Raw genomic sequence first — 26,069 nt, 5'->3', positions numbered from 1 at the left:
GACAACGGCAATTCCCACTCCCGGAGCGGGACGTGGGATGTAGAGAGCTGGGGCTGGATACAGCTCGGGCCACTGCTACACTCATGCACATACACAAGCACGCCCTGCTCTCCCCGCCGCATGCCTCCGCCACCCCCCAGCCCTGAACCAGTGCCCATGCGGGCAGCCGATGGTGCTGGGACGCTCGCGAGCCCTGCCAGGCTCCGGGGTGCCGACCGCGGCGGAGGGGACAGCCGGGCTGAGCCCGTGGCAGGCAGAAGACAGGCAGGGACCATGCCGCTGCCAGCCGCTCCCTAGGGTAACAGAGGCCCGCAAGCCACAGGAGGATGTTCGCTACCACTTTATTACGACAAAGGCTACAAGCCACGTTATTTTTAAAGTGCGTTATTATTCACCGTCAACAAACCACAGACACAAGCCTGGCGTAGTGCAGATATGGCCAAGGTGGCAGAGGACGCTGAGCTGAGGCAGGGCCGGGCCAAGCCGGGCAGAGGCAGGCGGCAGGAGGCGATGGGGTGCGGGGCTCGGGCAGGTGCCGGGGTACAAGCGCTGCTCCAGACAGACCCCCACCCCTCTGAGCCCCAGGAAGGCGCCACGGACAGCAGAAAGGACGGACGGACGGCCTCGCCTGCTGCAGCAGGAGGCTAGGAAAGACATGGCACGGGCCACGGCAGGGAGGGCTCGGCTCCCGGGGCAGACCCAGCACCTCCCTATGTTCAGGGACCGTGGGGCCGGGATGGGGCTGTGCCTCTCATCAGCCCCGGACAGCCCCATGCGGTGCCCGGCACAGCACCCTCCGGCACCCAGCATCAGCGCGCGCAGGTGGCTGGCAGCGTGCGTGGCTCCTCGGGGACAGCCCCATCCTTCAGATCACCCCAGGCCCTGCTCAGGGACGAGCCCCCATCCAGACTGGAGCAACACCCCTGCAAGGGCGCTGCCGAGGGACGAGGCGGCTGGGCTGCCTGTGCGCCCTCCACCCCCTGAGCCGCACATGGGGCCCAGCTGCCGGCTGAGAAGGATTAAAGTGCTTTTTTCTTTTTGTTTTTTGCGTTGGGTGCTAAGGCCAAACCGCACCCTGCCAGAGAACATTTCCCCTTTATCCCCAGGGCCAGAGGGTCAGAAACCCCCAGGCGGGTCTCCGAGGCCCCTGCCCCAGGTCCCCGCAGGCAGCAGCAGGGCTGCGGCGCCCCGTTCAAACCTCAGCACAGCAACATTCAGCAAGTCCCGTGCAAGGAAAGGGACCCGCTCTGCTGGCTCCCGCAGCGCCCGACACCTCCCGCAGAGCCCGCGCTGCTCCGGAGGGGACCGTCCTGAGGGGAGCGTGGAGGAACCAGCTCTGCTGCTGCGCGGTCGGGAAGTGCCTGCCTGGGTGCAGGGTGGCCCAGGCCCGTCTCCCGCTCTGGGTGCAGCCCCAGCCGCTCAGCGGGAGTCCCCCCCGCGGCCCCAAAGCTGCCCGGCAGAAGCATCCGCGCACCAGCCCCGGAAGGGCCAGGCAGCAGAGCAGCCGGGGACGAGCACGAGCCAGCCACCCACCCCGCAGCCAGAGAAAACGCAGGCTGGAAGGGCTTCCTCGGGCTGACGGGTTCCTGCTGCCTCTGGACTCCTCCTGTGCTTGCAGCAGCAACCCCGTAACATCGTCTCTAAGCAGCTCACTGGCGTCCCTACCCAAAGTGACTTTTTGCATAGTGCTGCTCTCCCCATCCCCAAGCATCGCGCCACGCCAGCCACGGCCAGGCGGTCTCTGTTCCCCAGCCAGCTGGGGCAGAGGGGAAACAAGAGCCTGGGGACCGCTGCAGCCACGTCTCTATGGCTTCCAACCCTGTCGTTGTCCTTGTCAACAGGACAAAACAGGCGGCAAAAGGTGGCACCCGAGACCAGAACTTATCCCAGGGGACAGGCTGGAGGGCAGCACCAGCCCCTCCGCGCCCCAGCAGTGCCCCGGGTCTCGGTGCAGGTGGCACCTTACTCGCTCCTGTTCTTCCATCCGTCAGCACAAAGTGGGAAGAGACTGAGAATGCGCGGCTGTCCCTCCTCCTGCACCACAGCTTTTCTTCAAGCCCCAGCTGCTTTGGTCCATGGGCTCCCTCCAGCCCCGGAGACCGCCCGCAGAGCAAGGCTGCAGAGCCTGCCCCCGCCCAGGGCTGGCAAAGCTGCCACCCCGGCAGCAGCCGCTCACGCTCCTGCCCCGAGTCTCTCTCTGGGCATCTGGATGGAAAGTAGCACTTGTGACACACACAGCAACGGGAACAGCAGCAGTCATGTCAGCGTGAAGCAAACATGGCATTGCTTACAAGGTGCAGCAGCAGGGTGTGCCGGGGACCGCCCCGCACAGAGCCTAGATGATATCCGTCTCCCTCTCTATGCCAACATACTTCAGGGCGTCTGCCTGGCTGTACCTACAAGATAGGAAAGTCACAGCTGCTGTAATGACCTCCCGCGCTCCCCACGAACGTGCACGCAGAAAGCGGGGTCAACCCTGCACCCCAGTCCCAGCCGGCCGCTCCCCACGGTACCTGTAATCAAAGAAGAGCTCCTCTCCCGCCTGGATGGCCCTCTTGGCAAAGATCCCTATCCGGTGGTCTCCATTCACCATCACAACTGCAACCAGAGAGACGACATCAGAGACGTGCAGCTCCAGCTCGGGCCAGGAGCTCTCACAGCGCTTTTGCCCTGCCAGGCCAGCTGCCACCCCCACGGCCACGGTACCCGAGCTGCTGCCTAGCAGGAACGGGGCGCTCCCCGGGGCGCTCCCCGCCGCTATCTAGCGGCGATCGCTCCTCGCGAGGCCAGGGCCGCCGCAGAGCTAAGCGGGGCCCTCACCAGCAGGAACGTGATTTGTTGCAGCGGGGAGGAGACTTTGTCTGGGTCTTTGAGGTTCTGGGGCTCCCACGGGCTCAGGGTAACTCGGGACCCCAGAGAATCCGCTGCAATCCCAGAGCTGAGCAGGACCCCAGAGAACGTTCCCCACCGAGATCTGACTGGGCGGGGATATCTCACCTTTGGCATAGCAGTTGGGGTTCACCGAGTGATTGGCAAAGCGGATTTTATTTCCTTTGCGGGTGGCGTCGACAACAAAATCTATTAAAAAAAAAAAAAAAGAAAATAGTGTAAAGACAGGGCTGCTGCTCAGGCGACAGACGGGCTGAGACTGCCCGCCCGGCCAGCAGCCCCGTGGCCAGGAAGCCCAAGTCTCCTCCACCCCTCGAAGCCCCAGGCGGGTTACCGTTGTTGAGGTTGAAGAGGAAGCTGGACATGTACTTGTCATAGACCTTCCCTCGCCGGTCAGCCTCATCCTGGGAAATAAGCTGGAGGAGGAGAACACCTTGAGACTCGGCGCCCGAGGGCGCAGCGAGGATCACTGCCCGGAGCAGCGCTCGCCCGCCTCCCGGGAACACCCTCCCGCCCTCCCACGGGCAGGAGCTCGCCAGGGCTCCCGGGGAGCGGCACATACACAACACGGTGGAGGGCCTAGCAGTACTGAGATGTCCCCAAATGCTGCAAGATTCAATCTCTAAACCTGGTCAGAGTGAGCCCGTGGCCACAGCCGAGCCAGGGAAGGCGTGCTGTCCCCGCCGGGCCAGTGGCCGAAGGAAGCGCTGCCACTGCACGCAGCCTCCCGAGCGCACACACAGCAGCCCCAGCATGGGCAGAAGCACTGACCTCACCACAGTACTCGGAGATGAACTCGTTCTTCTGCACAGATTCCTTGATGAAAGTCCCCCAGCCGGCGACATCCGACGGTGCCAGCAACAAATGCTGGAGCCAAGGTGAAAAGGAAACGGTTACAGTCGGCAGGCCCACCACCTCCCCGCAGAGAGATGACACCCCGCACATCAGGCAGCCCAGAAAGCAACAGCGAAGAGCTCTCCACCTCCCGGCGCAGTCGCACACGCCAGGGTTAGGGCAGTGCCCGGGAATAGGCGTGCTGTGCTGGCTGCCACGCTCAGAGACCCAACATCACGGGGTCCAGTAACTCCAAGAAGCAAAGGGGAGCCAGCGTCTATGCAGCATCACCTGGTTTAAGGAGACACACAGCTCCCCACAGACTTACAGGTTGTAGCACCATTAGGCTGGAGCTGCACAGTACTCGACACCCACTAATCTGCACCTTTCTCTGAATTTTGGTCTTTTTTACATGCAGTCCTTCGCCCTGACCAGCAGAATTCAAGACCTAACCTTTCTCTGGAGTCACTTTTTACACTCCCTTGCTCTCACCCTTCCTCCTGTAACTCCCGTCCGTCTCCTGACTTGCACACCCACAATCCATACTCCAGATTAAGTGCTACAGAAGCCTGGGGCAGAGCAGCTTCTCTTCCAGACCTCCTCACCCAGAGAGCTGCGGGGGGCTCGCATCCTCTCTGACGCAGCAGGAGCTCTGTTTTATCAGCTCTACCCCGCGGCAGCCCTCTGCCAGCAGTCCACAGCCACACTGCTGTCCATACCTTTTTGAGACCTCGCTGGATGCTGCAGTTCTTGCAGGAGACCACCTTGCAGTCCCAGTGCTCCGAAGCCCCGCAGGTCAGGCAGAGGTCTGGATCGCACTCCCGCACGGCCAGGTAGCACGGGCATTGCTTGGTGTTGCACTGGGTTTTACAGCGGCAGCCTGGGAAGCGGTTCTGACCTGCAGCAACACAGCCCGTGGTTTTGCCCCATGAGGTTTTTCAGCCCCGCAGGAGCACAGAAGCTCCTCCCGAGCCAGGTCTCACCCCGGCAGACCCTAGGCAGGTACAGAACTAAGCCTGTCCACAACCAAGGGCCACGCTGCCTGGCCCCCACCCTGCTCACACAAGGAAGGTGACTTTGGGCTCATAAGGAGCTCCAGACCCACTCTGCGCTGGCAGCAGCGACAGGAGCCCCCAGACTGCCTTCCCGCCCCCTGAAGGCACCAGGACAGCGCTCGCTGAAGGCGAGGCAGCCTGGGCACCCAGGAGCTGGAAGCAAATCACAGAAACACGCTGCGTGCACGGGGGCTTTGAGCACCACTCACACCTAGCAAAGCATGGACCGTGCACAGGGTCCTTCTCAGCTGCGTGGCTGGAAATGCTGATCTGCCTCTTGGCCCTAATTATGTGCAGTTTGAAAATAAACAACTTGGATAATACAAATGTAACAGATCAGTACAGAGGATCTTGGAGCCCGAGTTGGCTCCCTGTCACCCTGGAGTCCTTCCAGCCCCAAGCTGTGTCATAACCCTTAGCGAATCCCCCCTCAGAAGCCCCACAGATGTGGGCAAGTGTGGTTATCTCCATTGCAGAGCTGGCAATGGAAGCCCAGAGAGGAAAAAGAACCCTGGCAGAGCAGCGACCCAACTCCCACCCTAACTGCTGGCCAGGCATCCTGCTGTCGGGGAACCAGCAGCATCACCCACGGGTTGCTGATGCTGGATACAGACACGCGGACGAGCATTCTCTAACAAGAGCACGTATCAGCTGCTGAGAGTCACGGGGCAGCATGGAACAGGTTCCCCTCGGACTTTAGCAGACTGCTAATCTAACTGCTGCAGATGGATGGAGCAGTGAACGCAGGAATAAAGCAGGCCTCCAGCAAGTCCCAGCTCTGCACCCTCCCTCTGCGTCAGCAGAGCTGGCTGCTTTCCTGCCCCGACAGTCCCAGGCCTCTCCTTACAGTCAGGGTTGCACTGGCAGAACTTCTCACAGAAATTCTGAGTCATGATGCAGGGGCAGGAGCTGTCGCAGGGATGCTCGGGGTGGTCGCAGGGCTGGTAGTTGTACACCTGGGTAGGCGAGTTATCTGGCACAAGAGGAGAAACACCCAGATTAGAAGCTGCACATTGCAGAACCGTTTGAAGCAGCACACCCGGGGCCCTGCAGCAGGGAGGGTGCAAGCTCCCTGTTTGCCCGCAGAGGGCAGGGAGCCCAGCAGCACCCAGCGCACAGCTCCTGCAGACACATGGCTGCAATTACCGACACATCTGCCCTGAGCAGCCCATCTTACAGTGGGGCTGCACGCCAAACCTCAGCCTCCCCTCTGGCTGGAGCGAGACCGCACCGCACGTACTGCCTCAGCAAGAGCGCTGGCACGGCGGCGATTCCCACGGCACAGCCGCAGCGGGGCCAGCCCACGGCACCCCAAGGAGCCCGGCTGGGGGGAGCCACTCCTGCTCTGCGCTGCTGCAGGGCTGCAGAGCAGGACGCGGCCGTCCCGCTGCACGAGCCGGAGAACTGCATCCCGCGGGTGAGCGGCCTTGCAAACCTCGCGTGACGCAGCCACAGCAAACGCTACCTTTCTTCAGCTGAATCTTCCTGCAGTGCGCAGCCCACAGCCTGGAAGAGAAGCAGAGAGGGTCTGAGGGGACGTGCGAGCCTCCGTCGGGAAGAGCCGGCCATGGCTGCTTGGCACCGCTGGCCAGCACGGCAGTGGGAGAGGCGCGACTCCAGCGAGGCTGTCTGGCAGCTTCATGCATTAATAACCATCAGCCACAGAGCAGAGAAAGATGAGAACGACGCAGCTACAGCATTAGTTATTTAAAGCAAATGCTAGAGCCAGAATAACACTGGACACGCTGGGATCAGCACACAAAAAGCAGGTTGTAAGCCAGGGAGCTGAGGCGAAGGCTGCTGTTAGGGCAGTGGTACCGGCCCTCCTGCAGCAGCGCGGCACTACAGCCAGGCACCGTGCCGCCCTCTGCTCCGGGGCCGAGCCCGGGGCCGCAGAGCTGCAGAGCTCCTGGCCAGGGCAGCAGCACGGGGAGAGGCCAGGGCCAGCAGCACCAGCAGCCCCGTGCGACAGCGGGACGTACGCGCAGATGGGAGCCAGATGGGGATTACCAGGAATGCTTTGGCACAAAAAGCAGCGGATCTGGTTGCATTTTAAGAACAAAACAAGCTTGTCCAACACTTGCCTGTGCTTCCTTTTCTTCTTCTGGGATGGATTCATTAATTCGTTTGTTGGCAGTTTTGTTATAAGTGATTCTTTCACTGCAAACTGAAAGACCTACCAAAGAACAGAAGCAAAAAGAATAAAGTTCAGTGTACTCCAGTTGTTTTTATCTAAAGCATAGAAAGAGTGTAAGCAAGCACACACAGGGGGCTCCCAGTCCCTGGACCAGTAAGCGGGCAGCTCTGCCCCCAGTTTCACTGGCCACGGCTGTCATGGCTTCTCTTGCCTGGGAACCACGAGCGCCCACCCTGCCAGCGCACCCAGCCTCAGACAAGGTGCTCCGGAGGAAGCCAAGAGCTCTGGGCGCGCACGGGGCTCGTTCCGCAAACAGCAGCAGTACTGCAAAAGAGCACCACTGAACTCCACAGAGCATTGATGCAACACATTCCTCGAGGCGCTTTGTGGCAGAGGAGAAAAAACAACAGGCAAGCAGCGGCCAAGGCCTCCCTCCTGCCGCTGGGCCCTCGCCGGGCACCCACCTGCTTGCACGTCTTTGTTCCCAGCAGCCTGGCAATCGAGCAGAAGTTGTTGAAGTAGGTCCCATGGAAGACACGGAAGAGCGACTCCTCGGCTCCCGTCCACTCGACGGGCTCCTGCGGCGTCTCCACCGCAAACAGCTGGGAGGAGGCTGGGCTCAGCTTCTGCTTGGTGGGGGTCTGGCAGCGGGAGTTTGCCTCTGGAAGGAAAGGCAGATGTTAGGCCAAACACAACATGGGAGAAGGCGCCCTCGCCATCACAGCTCCAGAGGGCAGCGGTCCCCCTGAAGCGCCTGACACCCTGCCTCGCCCCGGCCCCTACACCCCCCAGCAGCCCTGCACCACGCTCCCGCCTCCAGTCAGGCAGTGCTGCGCCGGCGCTGGCTGGGACGGTGGTGCTGGCCCCCTTGCAAAGCAGCACCAGAGCCACCGTGCCACCTTCCCTTTCCAGTGCTGGCCCGGGATGGAGCCCCCTGCCTAGGGCAGCAGCACCAGAGAGGCCTGAGGATGAGGACATCGCTCTCTCCTCTCCCACCTGACGGGACCCCGACGTACGGGAGCCCTCTGCCCCCTGGGGAGCTCATTCTGCCCTGGCCACGACTGCCCCCGGTGTGGCAGGAGCAGCTCGGTGCTTGTTTGCAGCACCAAGGAGGCACTCGCCCCTGGCAGGTCCACGGAGAAGCCCCCTGCCTCGACAGCTCCCTGGCCACTGCTCTCTGCTGCACAGGGACAGGCGCACAGACCGGCGCTGCCCGGGCACTGCCCTGCCGGGGGCACTTTCCTCGCACGCAGCCAAGCAAGGTGCTCAGAGCGGAGGGCTCTCGGCTTTGCAGGTCCCAGCGAAGCTCTTGGCTTTGCCTGGCAACATTACTCCTTCCTGGGCGAGGACAATGAATCCCATAGCAGCAAGGGCAGGCCCTGGTGTCCCTCATGTTTGCTTAAGCCCAGCTGTAAACACCGACTGTTTGCTAACTCCGAACTCCACACCCCTGTGCGGGACGCAGGGCAAGCCAGGGAGAGCCCCAGCCCGCCCTCACTGCGCACGCTGCCAGAGGGGCGAGGGGCTGGCACCATACCCGAGGAGCTAGAGGCCCACTCGTTGCCCGTGTCTCGGTCGCTGTCGCCCTCCCTCGTCTCAGCGACGGCGGAAGCTGGGGTGTTTGAGCAAGAAGCGCCCACCACGTGGTGCCTCCGGCGGCGCCGGCCTGAGCACTTGGACCTGGGGTTGTGCAGCGCGGCAAACTCCTTGGCTCCTTCCTGCAACCAGAGCAGAAGACAAGGCGGGTGGCAGATGACCAGGGAACACAAAACGGCTTTTCCACAGGCCCTGGGACAAGCCCTGCCGCCACCAAGAGACAGTGGCCACACGTGGTCACTCCAGCGAGCGCCAAGGCCCTGCCAGCTGCCCGCACCGCGCACTCCCGCTTTGCTTCCTTCGGCACCGCTGCCTGGTGGGAAGAGGCTCCCTGGCCCCGGCCCTCCGCTCCGCTCCCCTGGCCCTGGCCATGAAACTCTCCTGGCCTCTTCCCCTGCTCCAGCCCCGCAGCTCGCCGGGATGCCCCGTACCCGAGCCAGCTGACCAGCTCCGACGCCACCAAGCACACCCACCTCCCTGCAGCCAGCTCTTCCGAGCTGCAGCTCTCATCCCCACTGACACAGCTAGGCTGTATTTCTGAAAGATCATTTTTAAAATAGTTCGAGCCTTCCCCGCATACGCTAGATTCCTTTCCCAGCATTTTTAACCTGGGCTTCATTTTTCAAACGCTGCACTGAGTCCAGAGAAATCATTTGTCACCACAATTTCCCATCTGCTAGCTATGAAATTAGTCTTCGTTGGAGATTTGCTAAAATATGCATCTGGTAAGGTCTGCATTTGGACTCATGCTCCCTCAAATCCAACGAAGATTAGAACTAATTCTGAAAAATCATCAAAGCTGCGAAAAGGACCCACAGGATTCTGCAGAGCAGGGCTGGCCAGGCCACTTCTCTCCTGGTTTCAAAAGCAGCAACGCAGAAACATACCAGCCAGAGGAAACAGTCTGCTCCGCAAGGGTCTGGCTCGATCTTGGTCTCTCTATTCTTTCGTTTGTACACATTAGGAGTAGCATGAAAAGCTGAAAAAATAATAGTTATCTTTACTATTAGCATCCTCCAAGGGTCTCCCCCCACGCCGCAAGGGACGGGGCAGCACGAACTCGACGAAGGGACGCGGGAGCCCGAGGCTGTCGGCGAGAGCGCGGCGCGGCTCTCCCAGCAGCGGGGCCTCCTGGCCAGCCCTGCTCCAACCCCTGACGGGGGCTCGGCAGCACTGGGGGAACACTGGGGAAGGAGAGGCCATAGGAAAAAGATCTGCTTTCAGACTGAAAAAAAAAGACCACATGATCTTAATATTATATCTTTTAATAAATAATTCACTGGAAAGAGTCCTGTGACTTTCCAAAGAAGCCCTTAGACCTGGGAAACAGCAGGTCCAACAGCTAACCAGTATCCAAAAGGCTTTGGCAGGACAAACGGCAGGAACACGACTAAGATGAAGCTGTAAGTTCCAGTGAGGCAACAAAACACAGGGGCATGTCCAGACTTTGGAAGTGAAACATTCATGCCTTTCCCTGACGAGCTTCTGCAAAGCAAGGGTAAAGTCTAGTTGCGGCAGTATTTCTGGCACAAACTGCCAGGAGGCTGGAACGCAGCGCGCTGAACAATGGTGAGAAAGGGGACGGCCAGACAGGTCGCTTTACCATCCGTTTGAGGAAATGAGTGGAGCCGTCTTTACAAAAGGCTTCTGGGCACCTGTCAGCTCCTACGGCTCCACTGCAAATTCCGGGGAGGCACCACCCTCTACAGACTGCAGCAGAGACACTAAGCAAGGCGCACAGAGGCATGAAGCACCGAGGAAAAATGAGGAGAAAAGGGCTCTAGGGAAGCGTCCGGCCGAGACTGCACTTACGATGCAGAAAACAGTCGTATTTGAAGCAGCGGCGGCAGAAGAGGGTGTGGAAGGAGTGCAGGGACTGCTCCCGCTGGACCGACTTCGCGCACGGCCCATCTATGTTGGGAGTGCACTGCGGCGGCAGGACGTTCGGGTCCGACACTTCCGTGAGCTCCCGGTACCTATGCAACAAACAGAAACGCCCACAGATGTGCATGCTTTCCTAATTTGGGACATTTTACATGACTGCTTTCCTATCTGGGCCAGTAGGACTCTGGCCCAGATACCCTGAGGCTAAACTAAAGTTTCTAACGCTCAAAAACCGCCCTGCTCACGGTGCCTGCATGGCTGAGCTCTGCTTTCTGGTCAGAGCACAGTGCTGGTTTCTGCAACACAGATTTCCCTTGCTGCTAAGAAAGGTAACAGACAGCTTAAGTAGAGATGATCTACCTCTCTTTCATATCATCGGGGAAGCCGTATTCAGGAAACATAGAAGAAATAGCAGTGAAAATCATGTCATTTGGAAACCGCTTCTTTGAACACTTCTTGTTACCTAGGAAGAAGAAGAGAGACAACTCCTCGGTTAAGCTGGATGGGAACGTGTCTGTGCTCCTTCCCCAGCGAGCGATTGCAGTAGGTGTTCAGGGTTGTATTTAAGAGACAGAAACGTAACCCCACAGACAATGGATAAACCTGTCGTCCTGCAATGAGGCTAAGGCACTTCCCGATGCAGTACACCGCCACTTTTGGAGCAGCATAATGCATCGATGGAAGTACTAACGATTTCTTAAGGACTGTTACTATTTATTTTTACCAAGACAGGATTTGCAGACAATGCTTTTCTACATCTGCGAAAGATCCTGGTATTTGTGCTACCCGTATCACTATAAACCAAAGACAAAGACGAAACTAGCAGTCAGCATTCCTAAGGTCATGCAGGACACATGAAAATCCCACAAACAAGGACTCCAGGTGGCACACGAGAGGGAAGAGGAACGCTAATGCACAGAAACCAGGTCTGGAAGGGATTTGAAAAGTTCACCTCCCTGCCCTACAGCAGGATCAGATCCACCTACAAACGTACGGACAGGCGCTTGCCCGGCAGCTTAAAACCTCCAAGAGCAGAGAACCCGCAGCCTCCTCGGATAATGCCCCATTGCTTTGCTAATCTTACCATGAAACGGTTTTCCAGATGACTTATCTAAATTATTCCTCGCCACACTTCAAGCTGATGACTTCTCATCCTGTCCACAGGGGACGGTGAGAACAACCGATTTCCCTTCTGCTTTCGGCTGCCATACCAGAACCCGCCAAGCTGGTTACTGCCCGCAGCGACACGTTAACAACCAGGAGGGATGGCAGGAGAGCACTGGCCAGCTGCGCAGGCAGGGCAGGATGGAAACGTGACCAACACGGCCCCAGCTTCTGTGGCCGAACCCACCTTCCACTGCAATTCGCTTTCTTTTCCTTGTGACTGGCAGCTCTTCTTTCCCATCCTCCTGCTTAACCTCGGAATCGTGTCCTTCTTCTTCCTCATCCGAGTACTGATTCAGGGCATTCACTAGCTCCAGGAACACAGCATCGCTGATGAGGACTGACCCTGAAATCATTTCTGAAACACAGAGGTGTCAGCCAGTTCGTGGGTATGCCACGGCGGTAAATCGCAAGCCAGCCACACGACACTGTGAGCAACTAGAACCTGCCTCGCGATTCCGTAGGGATAGGCGGGATTTTAATGCTAGAGCTGTAAGAGCAGTGTATCATTTTTAGCAATCTGAGGACAGGCCATACCAGAGTTCTCCACTGCCTTCCTCTCTCCAGGCAGAGTTTTATGATGGGGCAGGCAGCACTGCAGGGACACACACCGGCTTTCCATTTCTGAAAAGACTGACTAAGGCCTTGGCTAAGGTCACAAGCGAAACGGCGTTGCTGAGCTCCTCCTAACCTCTAGCACATCTTTCAGCACCCCAGAGCACTCCCGTCAACCCCCGTGAAGAAGAGCATCGGCTCCAGAGCACCCCAGGCCTAGAACGGAGCAGGCTAACGGGAGGCAGGACTGGTCCTTGCAAACCCGAACAGCAGGCAGGGTCCTGGCTTTCTGCTCTAGGAGCTCCCACGGAAAAGCTGGTTACTGCTGCCACCTTTTGACTTCTTAACTACTTTGATGCGTTGTTTGCAAGAGACCAAACGGACAGTGCTGACTGCGCCCGGGTTACCTTCCTCTCCATGAACCTTCCCGTCATAGTTATTTATAAGTTCTTCAATGAAAGTTTCATCTTCTTCCTTCACCTCATCTCCCATGTAAGGGATATTGCACAGGACAGTTTCATCCTCCACCTGGAAGAGACCAGATGCAATTCAGACAACCAGCGCTTGCCGGTTCCCAGGCAGGCTGCGCGTCCGAGGCCGCTCCTGTCCGTTCCGGCCCACAGACGACGCAGTGCAAAGCAAAGGCTCGGCCTCCCTGGCTGCAGTTTCGGATGTCTCCTCACCGACATTTCATTGTTATCCCATGCCAGCAGTGTAACTCTGAGCCCTGAAAGTGCAATTTGCTTTAAAAAAGAAGAGCTGTGCCTCCGAGGCTTACAGAAACTCAGAAACACACACGTTGCCAAGAATAATAAACAGCCAAAAAATGTCAGAGATTGTGTTCAAGGCAGAGTAGAACCGAACAGTGAAAGGCAAACCGGTAACCCGCTCCCTGGAGGAACACAGCCAAAGCCGAGGAGCATTCTCACATTAACCACAGGAGCAAGGACGCTGGACCTTCATTGCCACGGCACCACCGACCGACTCCTCGCGTTACAGTACCGGTGTCACACCACTCCCCCAGCCCGCAACGGGAGGCTCAGGGAGCCCCGCAGGTGGCAGGGACACATCCACACCCCACCAGGCAAGGAGCCAGCCTAGCCACAGACCACCTCTTTGTTTAGCACATTATCTTAACTACGCCACACCGAAACCTGCGTTTAAATCACTCCCCACACTGCGATAGTACAGGAACCGATCCTCAGTAGCATCCCTGCAAGGAGACCAGCAGGGTAATCCAGTCACAAAGGAAAGGACCTGCCTAAGAAATAAAACTCTTTGTATAAAAGGGATGAAAAATCTTAAGAAAAAAAAAAAAACACACCCCCAAAACATTTACTCCTTGAATCCTGTGAAATACTGGTGGCCCTATCAAGGATTTGGGTGTAAAGGAGAGACTGGCTGGGTCAGACAGCGTGGATACAGGGCTGTGTTATGGGATTCAACAAAACAAGCAACTAAACCAATACTTTCCATCACCTCTTGAGCAGACATCACTTGAAATGAGTGGGTTGAAGAAGGTATAATCACTCCACAACCACGCAGCAATTACGCACTCACTGCACCAAGACCTCGCGCCCAGAGCCCTCCTACATACCATGAAATTCTGCTGAAGCGGGGACCAGGAGTACATAATAGGCACCAGCGCCACCGTGTTCAGGGTCCTCATGTACAGCGTCTGGCTTGGAAATCCCGGGAAAATACTCTCGACGGTACACTGGAACACGAGAGAAGGGCAGTGAGGAAACCGCCGCGGCAGGCGGCCACAGCCAGAGGGAACCTGCGCGTCAGGACGAACGCGGCGCAGCCCCGCGCTCGCTCCCGGGGACTCCTTCGCAGGGGCTTTTTTCCCCATTTCTGCATCCCAGAGTGCGAGGCACGGCCTGACACAGGGCAGCACGCACAAAAAAACATCCCGTATCCTGGCAGCTCCCCGCAAAGCCCTGCTTCTCGTCCGCCCTTGCTGCTGCCGTGCCCCTTCTCCTCTCCCCACCTGCTTGAGGAAGGGGTGCCCGCTGACCGGCTTCATCAGCTGCACCGGCTGGACCCGAAGCTTCTTCCAGGCTTCGTTAAGGATCTGAGTCTTCTCGTGAACCTTTGCAAAGTTGGCCACAAACAGAGCCTGAAACGAGAGGAAGCAGCACTCAAAATTCAAGAAATCATGTTGAAAACACTAACACCCCTCCTGAGATGTGGTTTCAAGTATCAAAACGTATGCAAGGCAGAGCATTTCAAACCGACGATACTCGTTAGAAGAAATTCTAATTAAACTCAGCATTGGTACAAAACTGCTGAAAATCTACCCGACAGCCAGCAGCTTTTGATAACTCCTGACCCCAGCCGACCTCTTCCAAAATCCTGCCTGCCAAGGAGAGTAAAAACTGAAACGCAGCTTTGCGATTTGCAGGACGAAGCGCCCACCCGAGAGCCGCTCCGACAGCACCCGGCAACGCGAAGCCTTCAGCAGACGCCCCTTCCGCCAGAGCCGCCCGCGCCTTCACCTTAGCTCCCATGTTCGCCTGAAACCTCTTCAGCTGCCGAAGACGCATGTATTCAGACTTGACTTTTCTTTTCCAGTACATGATGCACTTTGACGTCGGAGGGGTGGCGATTTCCATTTTTCTATAAAAATACAGAAAGAATAAATACCAAAGAACGGAGGGCTTAACCCTGGAAACAAGCGCTATTAGGAGAAACGTCCCCGTGGATTTTAACCGCATCACAGACTTCAACCAGGGAAAAACAACTGCGCAAACCCGCGCCAGCCCCGGTTAGGGACCAGCACGGCCTGAAACGCTGCCGGCAGGGAACGGGCGGCGCTGCCCGCGACGGGACGGGACGGGACGGGACGGGACCGGGACCCGGCCGCGCCCGGAGCCCCGCCGCCCCCGCGGCAGAGCCGCCCGCCCCGGGGGGGGTCGCTGGGCTCCCGCTGGGGAGGCGCGGGCCCGCGGGGGCAGCGGCGGCTCCGGGGCCACCGGGCTGGCGGGGAGCGGGGCGCCCCCAGCCTGGCTCGGCCCCGCCCGGGACCGGACGGGCCCTGGACCGCGGCGGCACCGGGGGGTCCCAACCGCCCGCCCGCCCCCCCCCCGGCCCCTCCGGCCGGGCCCGAGCGCCGCCCCGCGGGGCCGCACGGCTGCGGCGGCACCGAGCACGGGCCCGCACCGGGGGCCGCAGCCCGGCTGCGACGGCGACGCGCACCGGAGCGGGCCAAGGCCGGCGGGCGCCGGGGGAGCGAGTCCGGGACCTGGCTCCGCCGCCCCCCCGGGCCCCGACCGGTAGCACCGGGCCCCCGCCGCCCCCCGCGGCTGCGGGCCCGCCCCGCACTCACTCCTCGGCCATCGCGCCGGGGGGAGGCCGCGCGCCCCTGCGCAGCCGCGCCTGCGCCGCGCCCGGCCCCGCCCCGCGACGGCCCCGCCCCGGCCCCGCCCCGGCCCCGCCCCCGCGCCGCCGCCGCCGGTACCGGTGCGGCCGGGGCGCATGGCGCTCCCCCGGCGGGGCGGGGAGCGCGGGCGTTGGGGCGCTCTGGGCCCGGCTCAGCCCGGGGAACTCCCGCACCGGCTGCGGGGAACGGGCCTCGCCCGGCGGCTCGCAGCCCGGTGCCCAGCCCGCCCCGCTGCCCGCCCACTCCCGGGTGCGCCCGGCCCCGTCTCCCCGCGGGCTCTCCCCGGCCCGACCCTGCTGCGGGCCCGGCCCGGTCCCGCGGGAAGCGCTTGGCGGGGCAGCGCCCGTCCCCGCCCCGGCTCCGCCGCCCTCCGGGCCCGGGGGGAGCCCGGGGGGAGCCCGGGCCGGCGGGGCCCCGCTCCCCGACGAGCCGCTCCGGTGGCCCCGGCCCTTCTGGCCCCCGCCGCCGGGGCCGCAGAGCGGGGGGGGGCCGGGCCCGGCGCCCCGGAGGCCGCGGCTACCGCGTCGCTGCGGGACGGTGGCGGGGCCGGTCCCCGCGGGCGGGCGGGCCCCGGGCTTCCTGCGGCGGCGCCGGGCAGGAAGCGGCTGTGGCGGCGGCCTTCCTGCGCCGGGGGCCCCGGCGGCGGGGAGCGGGCGGTGCTGGGCCCTGCCCCGGCCGGGGCCCCGTCCTGCAGCCCCGCATCCCGCCCGGGCCCGCATCTGCCGCCTTCGGAGCTGCGCTGAGTCAGGGGGGCGGGAGCCCGGCGTCCCCCCGACCTTCCCGGGCATTGGCTCGGGAGCGGGCGGGCAGCGCTGGGCCGGGCCGGGGAGCGGGATAAATCCCCGCGGGCAGCCCCAGCCCGGCCGCAGCGGTGCCGGCGCGGGAGGATGCTCCTCGGGGTGCGGCTCCTCTGCTGCCTGCTCCTCGCTCTGCTCCAGCGGGGTAAGGGCAGCCCGGACCCGCCGCCGCCGGGGGGCAGCCGGGGCTGCGCGGGCGCCCAGGGGGTCGGGCACAGGGTCTGGCCGGGCAACGGCTCCCCACGGGGTCCCTGGCCCCTTTCTCCCCTCCGTCCCAACGCGTCCATGCTGGGTGGCAGCTCCCTGGCCCTCAGGATGCTCTGGGCAGCGTTTGCCACGCGCTTCCCTGCCCGAGGCCTTGGTCTTTGCCCAGAAACTGCGCTGCCCTGGCCGCAAAGGCCAGGGCAGAGCCGGGAGCCTCCTGCTCCCCTTCCCTCCCCTCGGCCCGGTCGCCTCTGCTGCGCTCAGCTTGGCCCGGGAGGAGGAGGAGGGGTCCCCGGAGTGCTGGGACCACCCCGGCTCGTGCCCCAAAGCCGGCTGGGCACTGGGGCTGTCCCTGGCTGTGCAGCCCTGGCACCCCGTGTCTCCTTGCTGCAGGGCGTGGGGATGCCAAGTCTGGGGACCTCGAGGACGAAGGTAAGACCCTGGTGCCATCGTCCCGGCGCGGCTCTGGCCCCAGCTGCTGTGGCATCGTCGTGGCTGCGGGCTCTGCTGCTGGCGGAGGCAGTGTCCGTACCCCTGGGGGATGGGACCCAGTCCTCGCACGGTCCCGTGGGTCCTGCCAGCGCCGATGGCACCGTCTGTCCTTCCAGGTCTCTACCTGTACCTGGACGAGGACGGTGAGTGGAGCTGCCCTCCTGCGATCCTGGCTGTCCTCCCCATCCACCCACAGACCTCGGTGGGCCCCGTGCAATCTGTGCTGGGGCTCACAAGAGCCCAGGTCCCAGCTTGGCTGAGCCCATGGGGCCCCTGTGGCCACAGGCAGCCCCGGCGTGGGACCCCCAGGGCCGCGTGCTGGACTCCCGCACAGCAAACGGGGCGCTGGTCCCACGCTGGGCAGGGCTGGGAGGGTTCCCCAGGGGTGACCCCAAACAGCCCCCCCCCAAACTGGGCTCAGGGGGAGAGCTGGGCGCAGGGCACATCCCAGGGTCAGGCTGGTGCTCTGCAGGACTGCCGGAGGTGCTGGGGGGGCCAGCCCGCTGCCAGGACACCTACCAGGACTGGATCTCCCTCTACTGCTGGGCCCCCTTCCACGCCGCCCTCATGGCCACCCCCGAGGGCAGCCGCTGCCGCTGGGACCAGATCAGCAGGTGGGTCGGCGTCAGCCCTGGCGGTGCTGAATGCACGCTCGGAGCGGGGCCTTTGCGGGGCCGCCGTGGTGGATGCGTTCCCCGTCCCAGCAGGCTGCCCTCACGCCGGCCCCTCCGCAGCGCCTACAGTGAGCTCTCCGGCTGCACCCAGCTGCTGGCCCAGCTGCTCTCCTGCCCCTGGCCCAGCACCGTCCTCGACGCCTTCTTCCTGCAGGTCCACGCCGAATACTTCACCAACTGCACGGGGGCCAGGCCCCCCGGGCTGGGCGGGCTGCCCCCTGGGATGGCCGTGGCTGTGGCCATGGGGCTCGGCTGCCTCGTGCCCCTTGCAGCCGCCCTCACACTCCGCAGAGCCTGGAAAGGGGCTCAAACCCCAGCGGGCAGCTGCCCGGCCCCTGCCTGCCCCCACGCCCACGAGGGGCCAGCGGCAGCCCCCTTCCCTCCCACCCCTGGGAACCAACGGGCGGGACGAGTGGGCTGAGGGTGATGGGGACAGGGCAGAGCAGGGGTGGGGGTCTGGGCATCCCGGGGGATGGAGCGGGTCCTGTGGCACGGGGGGAGGCTGGGCCCGGGGCTCCGGATGCCGGAATCTGCCCCGGTGACGGGGAGCGTCAGGAGAAGGGTCCCGGGCACCGGGGTCCTGACCCTGCGTGAGCCGAGCCCCTTCCTTGGCGCTCTGGGGTGGGGGCTGGCAGGGAGTGCTGGGGATGCCAGGCTGGGGGTGGGAAGCCCTGGGCCTTGGCTGGCAGCCACCGGCCCATCCCTGCCTGTCCCATCCCTGCCCGGCCCCTCCGGATGCCCCAGGAGGGGGGTGGCCGTCCCAGCCCTGGAGCCGCGCTGAGATCATTGGGTGTCTCCCTGGCAGAGGCTCCCGCTGCCCGGCCAGAGGCTCGGAGGCTCCAACAAAGAGCGGAACCGGGGGGCTCCAACCCTGCAGCCCCCAGAGTGCCAGGGCCTGATGGCTTCCAGATGCGGCCACTTGCCCGTGAAAGGTCCTGCGGTGCCCTGGAGCGGCGACTGCCGCGGCCCGGGGAGGGTCGGGCAGCTCTGCCAGGACGTTTGTTGGGGAGCGTGAAGCCCAGCGAGATCGTCTTTCTGCAGCAGGGAGGGTCCCTCCGAGCTGCACTTCATCTCGCTCCGATTCACGCTCCACACGTCCCGCGGGCGGGCTGTTAAAGGGGAAGCTTTGGGCTCGCACTCTGCCCCGGGCCAGAGGTGAAATGAGCTCACCGGGCCTCAGCCCACTCCTCGGGTGGGAACGCTGCAGACCCACGGGGCCAGGGTCGTCCTCGGCAGCGCTGCTTTGCAGGGGGATGCGGGCCCCACAGGCGGGAGCTGCGCCAGGAGTGAGGGGCTCTGGCAGAGCAGGACGGGCGCCAGGCTGGGCGCTGCGGGAGGAAGGCGCTGGGGCCGAGGACTGGCAACCGTGGCCAAGTCTCTGCCCGCTCCCCGCTTCCCCGCCTGCGTTGGCCTCGCACCCGCGGGCAGATCACGCCACCACCCTTCCCTCCCCGGCGGCAGGGCTGCCCCGGCGATGCCGGCCGTGGGGCAGGTGCCCGGGTGAGCCAGAAGCCACGGTGCTGGGGCCGTGGGTCCCCCTGCCACCCCTGCGCCGGGCGGCAGCGCCTGTCCGGGGACATTACGCTTCCCCGTCCACTCCCCCCGGCTGCCGGGCTGCCTGCCCTCCACGCAGGAGACGAGGGATTTCACAACCCAGCCCAGACAGGATTAAAGAGAAATACACAAGTAAACAAATAGCGGCCTCGTAAAACTGGACGTGCTGTGCGGGGAACGGAGCCTCTGGGCCGCCGGGTGAGGCACGGGCTACCGGGGCGCGGGAGCGATGCCCATGGGGGCCAGCACCGCGCGGCAGCGGGGTCCCGCCGGGAGAGCCGCTTTAAAGCAGCGCTGAGCAATCTCATTTTTCACACGTCTCCTGTAGTCAAACTGCCCCTGTCAGAGGAAAGGAGTTGCTTCCTGTTATTTCCATTGAAATACTTGTCCCGGTCGTTAGCCGGCAGGCTTTTGCAGGATGGCACCGCGCATGCAGACGGGCTCCGGCCGGCTCTCCCGAGGGCTCCTGCTGCTCTGGGGTAAGTGCGCGGGGGGCGGCCGTGGGGCCCTGGCTGCTGGCGGCGGGAGGCTCCGTGCCTCGCGCCGCCCCGCACGCGGCCGCCCTCCCGCACGTGGGGCCCGGGGCCGGGGTCTCGGCTCAGCCCAGCCCGCTGCCCACCGGCACGGGGCCAGCCTGGCAGCGGCTGGGGCAGCCGTCGCCTGTGTGGCCAGGGGCCGGTGGCCGGCGGGCACTGCGGGACATCCCCCACCACGCTCATCCCCGATCTTTTTGTGAATGACCCGTGAGAACGGCTGGGGAGCCCTGCGAAGCCCTGGGCTGGGACAGAGAGGGGCTGGACAGGGCTGACAGCGACAGGGACTGGGACAGGGCGGGCTGCTCTTGCCACAGCCACCGTGCCAGCCCGGGAGCACCCCTGGCCAGTGCATGGCCATGCGGGAGCTCCGCGTGAGCGGCCCAGCAGGGCCCACTGGGGCGGTTCACCACGCGACTGGCATCGCCGCCCCACGCCGTGGGCCCTCGGCCAAGGGCGGAAGATGGACGGGGCGGTTTCCTCGGGCCGGTGGGCCAGGTGGCGGGCAAGCGGCTGGCGGGGTGGGGGAGGCACATGCCCCACGCCCATGGTGGGCCGTGCCGGGTGTGGGACAGACGGCGGGCGGAGGGGATCTCCAGCAGTGCTGCGCCGTGGCCAGCGCTTCCTCTTCCTGCCCCAGCTCCATGCGGCCGCAGTGCAGCCACCCGGGGCCATGGGGCGGCCCCCGCGCTGGCTCCCCACGGGTGGGGGGGCACAGCTCACCCCCGTGCTGTGACCCACGGCCCGCAGGCCCTCCGAGCCTTTGGGCAGCTGCCCGCAGCCTGGCTGGCCCCCTCCCCACAGCCCCTGCCTGTACTGGGGGGCTGGATGCCCTGGCCCCAGCGCATGCCGGGCTCTGGGCAGCACAGCTCCCCGCGCCCTGACCGCCGGCTCCCGCGGCCCCTGAGGGACACCCAAAACCGTTTCCCTCCTGCAGACCCCGGCCTCTGCTGGGGCAGCTCCCATGCACCGGGCCCTGCCAGCTCCTGTCCCCTGCTCACCCTGTCCGCCCCCCTCCGCAGCGTTCCTGGGGACCGGGCTCTGCCACGCGGGCGCCGAGGCAGAGGGCTTCGGCCAGGATGCCAGGACAAGCCAACCTGTGGTCGTGTTCAACTGGACGGCCCAGCTCGTGGGTGAGTGCCAGGGCTCGGCAAGGGCCAGGCAGCGCCGTGGGGCCGACGGTGCCCTGGCTGGGGCTGGCTCTGCACCGCAGGGTGGCCCCCCCTTTCCCCTGGCCACGCGTTCTCTGTCCATCCCCAAAATAGCCGGGCTGTGCCGCAGAGCCCTCCCTGGTGCTGGCTGCAGTGGGGGCAGCTGGCAGCAGCCTGCCCTCCTGCTGTGCCCCCCGGGCATCGCCCCGGGGCTGCTGTGGGGTCCGGCCCCCCACCAAGCCCATGTCCTCCCCGCCGGCCTGGGCATGGGCTGGGTGCTGGGTGTCATGGGCTGGCAGCCACAGGCACGGACGGCCTCTGGCAGGGGCGTGCTGCCCGCGCTCAGCGCCTTTCCCCTGCAGAGGAGATGTACGCCAACTTCACGCAGAAGTGCTGGGAGTTCTTCGTTGACCTGATGAGGAACGTGAGGGCATCGGAGCTGTGCGAGTGGAAAGTCATCAGCAGGTACGGGCTGGCGGGACGGCCGGACAGCCCCCCTGGGCAGGGGCGTGGGAGCGTGGGGGGACAGGGGCTCTGACCGGCTCCGGGGACGTCCCTGGCTGGGGAAGCCACACGTGGGGACCCTGTGGCCCCTCCGTCCCCATGGCCACACGAGGGGAGCAGCTCCCAAGACAGCGGAAAGTGTCTGATGGGGGCAGAGCCCCCGGGCCATGCTGACTGGCCACCAGCCCGAGGGAGCCAGGGCCACCTGCCCCTCCGGCAGCTCCTGCCTGCGTGGGGCTGGCTGGTGCAGGCAGCGGGGCGCAGGGCGAGCCCTGGGCGGTCCGGGGGTGCTGCTGGGCCAGGGGCGGCTTGGGGCCGCCTGGGGGGTCCCTGCCTCTGGTGTCCCGCAGCCGCCCGTGCCCCCGCACCTCCACGTCCCCTCCCAGCGCCCCGTGGCTCTCTCCCCAGGCCCTACAGCTCGCTGCAGGCCTGCCTGGAGGGCTACGCCGACAGCCTGCACTACAGCTACCCCAATGCGCTGGCGGAGCAGTACATCTTCCAGAGCCACCACCGCTACTTCCACAACTGCACCCTGGAGCACCAGGTCTACTTTGACCCGCCCGAGGACGTGCTGCTGGCCATGATCATCGCCCCCATCTGCCTCATCCCCTTCCTGGTCACCCTGGTCATCTGGCGCAGCAAGGACGGCAAGGCCCAGCCCTAGCGCCGCTGGCCGGCCACCCGTGGCCGATCGCCGGCCACGCCGCCCCGCTGCCCGCAGCGGCCAGAAAGCAGGCGGAACGCGGGCAGCGGTGGCCATGGGGGTCCTGCGCCCGGGCGCTGCCCCAGGCTTCCCGGCCCCCCCCGGGCTGCGGGGCCACCGGCTGCTGAAGCGGCCCCGGGGGGGCTCCCGGCACACGCTGCCGGGGTGGCCGGTTCCCGCCGTGGCCCCGGTGGCGCCTCCCCTTCCCCGCTCAACCGCCGGCCCCGCGGCTGGGGATTAAACGCTTCTTCCCCCACGCCTGGCGCCGGTTCTTCCGCCGCTCGTTCCCGCCGCGGCCCCCGGGCCCGCTCCCGCCGCCGCCACCGCCCCGGCACGGCCTCGCCGGCGGCTTCTCGCCGCGGGACGGCAGCGCTGGGCGCGGCTGGAGCCCGCACCCCTCGGCGGGGAACGCAGCGGGCAGCGGGCCGGCGCCGTCCCGGCGGGGCGGGGCTATGCGGGGGCGGAGCTTCGCGAGGGGGCGTGGCTTATCGAGGGCGGGGCTAGGCTCCGCCGGGGCGGGATTGCGGGTGGGCGTGGCCCCGTGGGTGGGCGGGGCTCCGCGGGGCGGGCCGGAAGCGGGGCGGGGCGGGCCGGAAGGCGGCGGCGGCGGCGGTTCCGGTGGCGGCGATGAGCTTCGCGTGGCCCTGGCAGTACAGCTTCCCGCCCTTCTTCACGTGAGCGCGGGACGGTGCCGGGAGCGGGGCCGGGGCCGGGGCCGGGGCGGGGGGAGCGGGGCCGGGGCCGGGGGAGTGGGTCTGGGGGAGCGGGGCCGGGCTGGGCCGGGCCGGGTGTGCCGGGTTCCCCCGCGGAGCCGCCCGGCACCGGCCCCGGCCCCGGCCCGGCCGCTGAGCGGAGCCCCGCAGGCTGCAGCCCAACGGCGAGACGCGGCAGAAGCAGCTCTCGGCCTGGTGCGCGCTGGCGCTCGCCTACAGCCAGCGGCACCGGCTGCCCGCCATGACGGTGCGGGAGGCCCAGGACAGCCCGCTCTTCGCCAACCGCCGCCTCCAGCGTATCCTTTGGGGCCCGGCCCCGCCGCCCCGTGCCCCCCCCCCCCCCGCCCCCTCGGTCTGCGCCTCCTTAACCCCCGCCCAGGGAAGCTCCCGCTCGAGTCCATCCAGGTGGTGCTGGAGGAGCTCCGCAAGAACGGTGGGTGCCCTCCCTCTGTCGTCTGTCCGTGTGTCCGTCCCGCCTGCGGCCGGTGCCCGACCCGTAGCTAGCAGAGCAGGAGGGGCAGGCCCCGTCCCGCTGCCGGTCGCCGGCCCCGGGGCTTGCCCAGCCCAGCCCCCGGTGGGGCCGTGCCTCCGCCCAGGGGCCTCCCCTGCCCGCGGCTCCCCGGCGTGGCGGGAGCCAAAGCGCTGCCTGCCCGGGGCAGGCTGAGCTGCGGGAGGAGGAGGGGGCTCGAAAGAGAGGGCAGTTTCTGTGCACGCAGAGGTATTTCGGACGCTGGCGTCAGCAGTCGCGGGGCGGGGAGAGGCAGCCGCCTGTGGGCGTAATGTCCAGCGCGTGTCGTGAAACCTGCAGGTTTGATCGCTGCTGTAGACTTGTGCTCTGATTAAATGCCTTTTCCTTGTTGATTCTAGGGAACCTGGAATGGTTAGATAAGAACAAAACCAGTTTTCTGATCATGTGGAGGAGACCAGAAGAATGGGGAAAGCTCATCTATCAGTGGGTGAGAACGCAGACGCCGTCCCGCCCCGCAGCCCAGGCTTTCTGTGCCCGGGAGGACGGGTGGTATCAGCTGCGATCTGTGAAAAAGACCACTGTTATATTTTTTTCTTACTTCCTCGTTGCTTTTACCTTTCTTCTTCCATTTCTCTCTGTTGCAGAGAAGTGTAGAGATGTTAACAGCTTTTTCCTCGCTGTAAGGTGCAGTCTGAGCAGTGGATGCAGTCATCCGCTCCCGCTGCAGCTGGCTGTTCCATAGTGGGGACAGAGCAGCGTTGCTGCGTTGCCTTCGTATGGCACAAGTCCTCGTTGCAAAACACGTGGGCAAAAAGAGCAGAGGGGCAGGGAAGGGAACGTCTTAGTTTCCTTAGGCATCATTTCTTGACTCTCCAGAGCCCCAGAGCGTTTCCAGGGTATTTTTGCTCATCGAGTGCTGTCCACGTTCCACGTCGCTTGCGCTGAGGTGTACGAGCGATCGTGCCCAGGATGTTAAATCACACGGACGAGATTTGCTGTATTGCTTTTATGTTGCCAGGTGTCGAAGAACGGCTTGACCAACTCTGTATTCACGCTGTACGAGTTAGCCAACGGAGATGATACAGAGAATGAAGGTAATGTCGTGTGTCGTGTTCCGGAGCAGCTTTACAGAGCACACTTGATTTGAGCGCGTAAACAGTTGATTGTCAGGTTAGAGTTTGTAGATTAAATATTTTAAAATCGCTTATGCAAGCTCACACTCATCACCGCTGGCAAATGCCGCTCTGAGGGCTTTTGCACCACTTGGTGCGAACATCTCCCTTCGTTATCGCTGTTTGCGTTTTAACCCCTCCGCCCCCAAGCCTCCCTAGTGCCCAGCCCTTTGTCTGCTGTGAGGTGCGGGGTGTCTTGGGTTTATGCCGAAATTCTGCGCGGCCTTTGAGGCTGCTGGGACTCGTTCCCTTCTGGCTGTTGACCTTCAGGCTTTGTTCCCGATGCAGCGATGAGTCTGTCAGTGCAGCCGTGACTCTGGGCTTGCCGTAGTGTTACGGCGCTGGAGTCTGAAAGGGGCTCCTGAGAGCCCTCTGCCTCACTGCCGCCAGTCCCGGGACTTTGCAAGCCTGTCCGTTTCCTGATGTGATTTTTTTTTTCCCCCCCGTTGATGGGGATCTCTGTCCTTCCCTAGAGTTCCACGGCTTAGATGAGGCTATGCTGCTCCGTGCCCTGCAAGCCTTGCAGCAAGAGCACAAGGCTGAAATTATCACGCTGGACGACAGCCGAGGCGTCAAGTTCTTCTGATAGGACCCCCTCCCCTCTTCCCCGGCTGTTGAAGCGGTTCTCGCTGTGCAGGTTCGCTCTCCTGGCCTGGTTTCAAGCCGTGACTGCAAGCAGCTGCACACTCGGGATTTTTTGAGGCAAGGAGAATCTGCAAAGCCTTCCAAAGACATGACTTCTTAGAAATATTCAGAGATCCTCTGTCTTTTCTCCCTGTTGATTGCGTTTGAGAGGCTAAAGCAGCTCTAGGCAGTTCTGAGACCACCCAGAAGTGAAATAATGGGGCTGCTCCTGTTGCTGATCCCGTTGCCGCAAAGGCCACAGAGCGGACTCTTCGGCTGGCTCTGGAGCTCGGCCTCGAAGGGCACCTCCTCCCCTCCCGCCAGCCGTGTGCTTGCGCCCTGCCGTCCCCGCTGCGGCGCCAAGCGGGGCGGAAGCGAGCACGAGGAACTCGCCGTCGCTGCTGTGCGGTGGAAGGGCTCAGTGGCAGAACGACCTGTGCTTGCTGCGAAGCAGGCTGTGCAGCAGGGTGGGGGTGGGCGCCAAGGAACTAATTGGAAGTAATTAAAAGGAGATGTATTTATAGAGCAGCCTGGGTGTTTTCGTCTGTCTCTTTTTCCATCAGAAACAAAACAGAGCAGCGTACCAGAGTCTTGCCCTTCAGCTGTGTTTCCTTACTGCCCCCGACGAACACAGGGAGAGGGCAGGCCTGCCGAGCCGCCCCATCCAAGGGGGACGCGGGCAGCACAAGCGCTTTTTTCCCACACGCCCGAGCTCTGGACCGCGTGGGCCCTTGCCTGTCTTCAGGGCAGCGTTCATTTCCACGTGCAGTCCACTGAAAGCTGGTGGGTTTGTTGCAGGGTGGCGGGGTAAGCTCTGTACGGAGGGGCTGGTAGAGGGTATGACTAAGTCTTTAGATTCTCGGTGCTGATAACAAAGTACCCAGCTTGCCAGAAACCACGACCCAGGTACAGTATTTGACCCAGTAAATCCTGAATCGCTGGCCAGTGGAAGCTGGACAGCTGTGCCGGGGAAGGACCAC

At 63.6% G+C, this 26,069-nt stretch overlaps 4 protein-coding genes across 9 annotated transcripts; 3 read left to right on the top strand and 1 right to left on the bottom strand.

Annotated features, from left to right (window-relative positions):
• Nucleotides 1-322: 322 nt before the first annotated feature.
• Nucleotides 323-15,521, bottom strand: EZH1 (enhancer of zeste 1 polycomb repressive complex 2 subunit). 3 transcript variants are annotated; one of them, XM_087769802.1, is made up of 20 exons: nucleotides 15,446-15,521; nucleotides 14,616-14,736; nucleotides 14,108-14,236; nucleotides 13,712-13,831; nucleotides 12,522-12,642; nucleotides 11,747-11,917; nucleotides 10,756-10,858; nucleotides 10,324-10,487; nucleotides 9,399-9,490; nucleotides 8,453-8,633; nucleotides 7,380-7,576; nucleotides 6,863-6,954; nucleotides 6,244-6,284; nucleotides 5,626-5,751; nucleotides 4,443-4,621; nucleotides 3,661-3,756; nucleotides 3,224-3,305; nucleotides 2,998-3,078; nucleotides 2,514-2,598; nucleotides 323-2,396 (listed from the first exon to the last, which is right to left on the bottom strand). In XM_087769802.1, exons 1-20 carry the CDS (start codon nucleotides 15,454-15,456, stop codon nucleotides 2,336-2,338), a joined length of 2,253 nt encoding a protein of 750 aa, XP_087625928.1. In that variant the 5' UTR covers nucleotides 15,457-15,521; the 3' UTR covers nucleotides 323-2,335. The 3 variants fall into 3 exon arrangements, with proteins under 3 accessions (XP_087625928.1, XP_087625929.1, XP_087625927.1); XM_087769803.1 differs by lacking the exon at nucleotides 15,446-15,521 and adding an exon at nucleotides 15,316-15,445; XM_087769801.1 differs by lacking the exon at nucleotides 15,446-15,521 and having other exon boundaries at nucleotides 323-2,205; nucleotides 2,292-2,396; nucleotides 14,616-14,969.
• Nucleotides 15,522-16,247: 726 nt separating this feature from the next.
• On the top strand, nucleotides 16,248-18,212 carry LOC148054233 (uncharacterized). 4 transcript variants are annotated; one of them, XM_087769807.1, is made up of 5 exons: nucleotides 16,248-16,441; nucleotides 16,894-16,932; nucleotides 17,109-17,135; nucleotides 17,465-17,606; nucleotides 17,727-18,212. In XM_087769807.1, the coding sequence occupies exons 1-5, from the start codon at nucleotides 16,387-16,389 to the stop codon at nucleotides 18,085-18,087; spliced, it is 624 nt and encodes a 207-aa protein (XP_087625933.1). In that variant the 5' UTR covers nucleotides 16,248-16,386; the 3' UTR covers nucleotides 18,088-18,212. The 4 variants fall into 4 exon arrangements, with proteins under 4 accessions (XP_087625933.1, XP_087625932.1, XP_087625931.1 ...); XM_087769806.1 differs by having other exon boundaries at nucleotides 17,700-18,212; XM_087769805.1 differs by having other exon boundaries at nucleotides 17,465-18,212.
• Nucleotides 18,213-19,278: 1,066 nt separating this feature from the next.
• Nucleotides 19,279-22,367, top strand: RAMP2 (receptor activity modifying protein 2). Its single transcript, XM_087769808.1, has 5 exons — nucleotides 19,279-19,418; nucleotides 19,549-19,699; nucleotides 20,776-20,886; nucleotides 21,267-21,369; nucleotides 21,817-22,367. Exons 2-5 carry the CDS (start codon nucleotides 19,639-19,641, stop codon nucleotides 22,070-22,072), a joined length of 531 nt encoding a protein of 176 aa, XP_087625934.1. The 5' UTR covers nucleotides 19,279-19,418; nucleotides 19,549-19,638; the 3' UTR covers nucleotides 22,073-22,367.
• A 298-nt stretch (nucleotides 22,368-22,665) lies between these two features.
• On the top strand, nucleotides 22,666-25,617 carry VPS25 (vacuolar protein sorting 25 homolog). The gene is made up of 6 exons (XM_087770594.1): nucleotides 22,666-22,785; nucleotides 22,975-23,120; nucleotides 23,204-23,257; nucleotides 23,692-23,780; nucleotides 24,312-24,387; nucleotides 24,939-25,617. The coding sequence occupies exons 1-6, from the start codon at nucleotides 22,739-22,741 to the stop codon at nucleotides 25,049-25,051; spliced, it is 525 nt and encodes a 174-aa protein (XP_087626720.1). The 5' UTR covers nucleotides 22,666-22,738; the 3' UTR covers nucleotides 25,052-25,617.
• Nucleotides 25,618-26,069: the final 452 nt, after the last annotated feature.

Source organism: Nipponia nippon, unplaced genomic scaffold (genome assembly GCF_047370975.1).
Source record: "Nipponia nippon isolate SJK-2023a ecotype South Korea unplaced genomic scaffold, ASM4737097v1 scaffold_32, whole genome shotgun sequence".
In the NCBI taxonomy this organism is placed as follows: Eukaryota; Metazoa; Chordata; class Aves; order Pelecaniformes; family Threskiornithidae; genus Nipponia; species Nipponia nippon.
Note: the sequence above shows the minus strand (reverse complement) of the source record. Positions and strands in the feature narration are given on the sequence as shown.

Excerpts from the sequence above, each read along its gene's own strand:
- VPS25 (XM_087770594.1), top strand. The coding sequence starts at position 22,739 with ATGAGCTTCGCGTGGCCCTGGCAGTACAGCTTCCCGCCCTTCTTCAC. Across the intron at positions 23,258-23,691 it reads GGAGGAGCTCCGCAAGAACG|GGAACCTGGAATGGTTAGAT; the intron begins GTGGGTGCCCTC and ends TGTTGATTCTAG. Across the intron at positions 23,781-24,311 it reads GAAAGCTCATCTATCAGTGG|GTGTCGAAGAACGGCTTGAC; the intron begins GTGAGAACGCAG and ends TTATGTTGCCAG.
- RAMP2 (XM_087769808.1), top strand. The coding sequence starts at position 19,639 with ATGGCACCGCGCATGCAGACGGGCTCCGGCCGGCTCTCCCGAGGGCTC. Across the intron at positions 19,700-20,775 it reads AGGGCTCCTGCTGCTCTGGG|CGTTCCTGGGGACCGGGCTC; the intron begins GTAAGTGCGCGG and ends CCCCCTCCGCAG. Across the intron at positions 21,370-21,816 it reads GAGTGGAAAGTCATCAGCAG|GCCCTACAGCTCGCTGCAGG; the intron begins GTACGGGCTGGC and ends CTCTCTCCCCAG.
- EZH1 (XM_087769801.1), bottom strand. The coding sequence starts at position 14,834 with ATGCGGTTAAAATCCACGGGGACGTTTCTCCTAATAGCGCTTGTTTCC. Across the intron at positions 6,955-7,379 it reads GAACAAAGACGTGCAAGCAG|GTCTTTCAGTTTGCAGTGAA; the intron begins GTGGGTGCCCGG and ends GTTCTTTGGTAG. Across the intron at positions 3,306-3,660 it reads TCTCCGAGTACTGTGGTGAG|CTTATTTCCCAGGATGAGGC; the intron begins GTCAGTGCTTCT and ends CTCCTCCTCCAG.
- LOC148054233 (XM_087769804.1), top strand. The coding sequence starts at position 16,387 with ATGCTCCTCGGGGTGCGGCTCCTCTGCTGCCTGCTCCTCGCTCTGCTC. Across the intron at positions 16,442-16,893 it reads CCTCGCTCTGCTCCAGCGGG|GGCGTGGGGATGCCAAGTCT; the intron begins GTAAGGGCAGCC and ends TCCTTGCTGCAG. Across the intron at positions 17,136-17,464 it reads CCTGTACCTGGACGAGGACG|GACTGCCGGAGGTGCTGGGG; the intron begins GTGAGTGGAGCT and ends GGTGCTCTGCAG.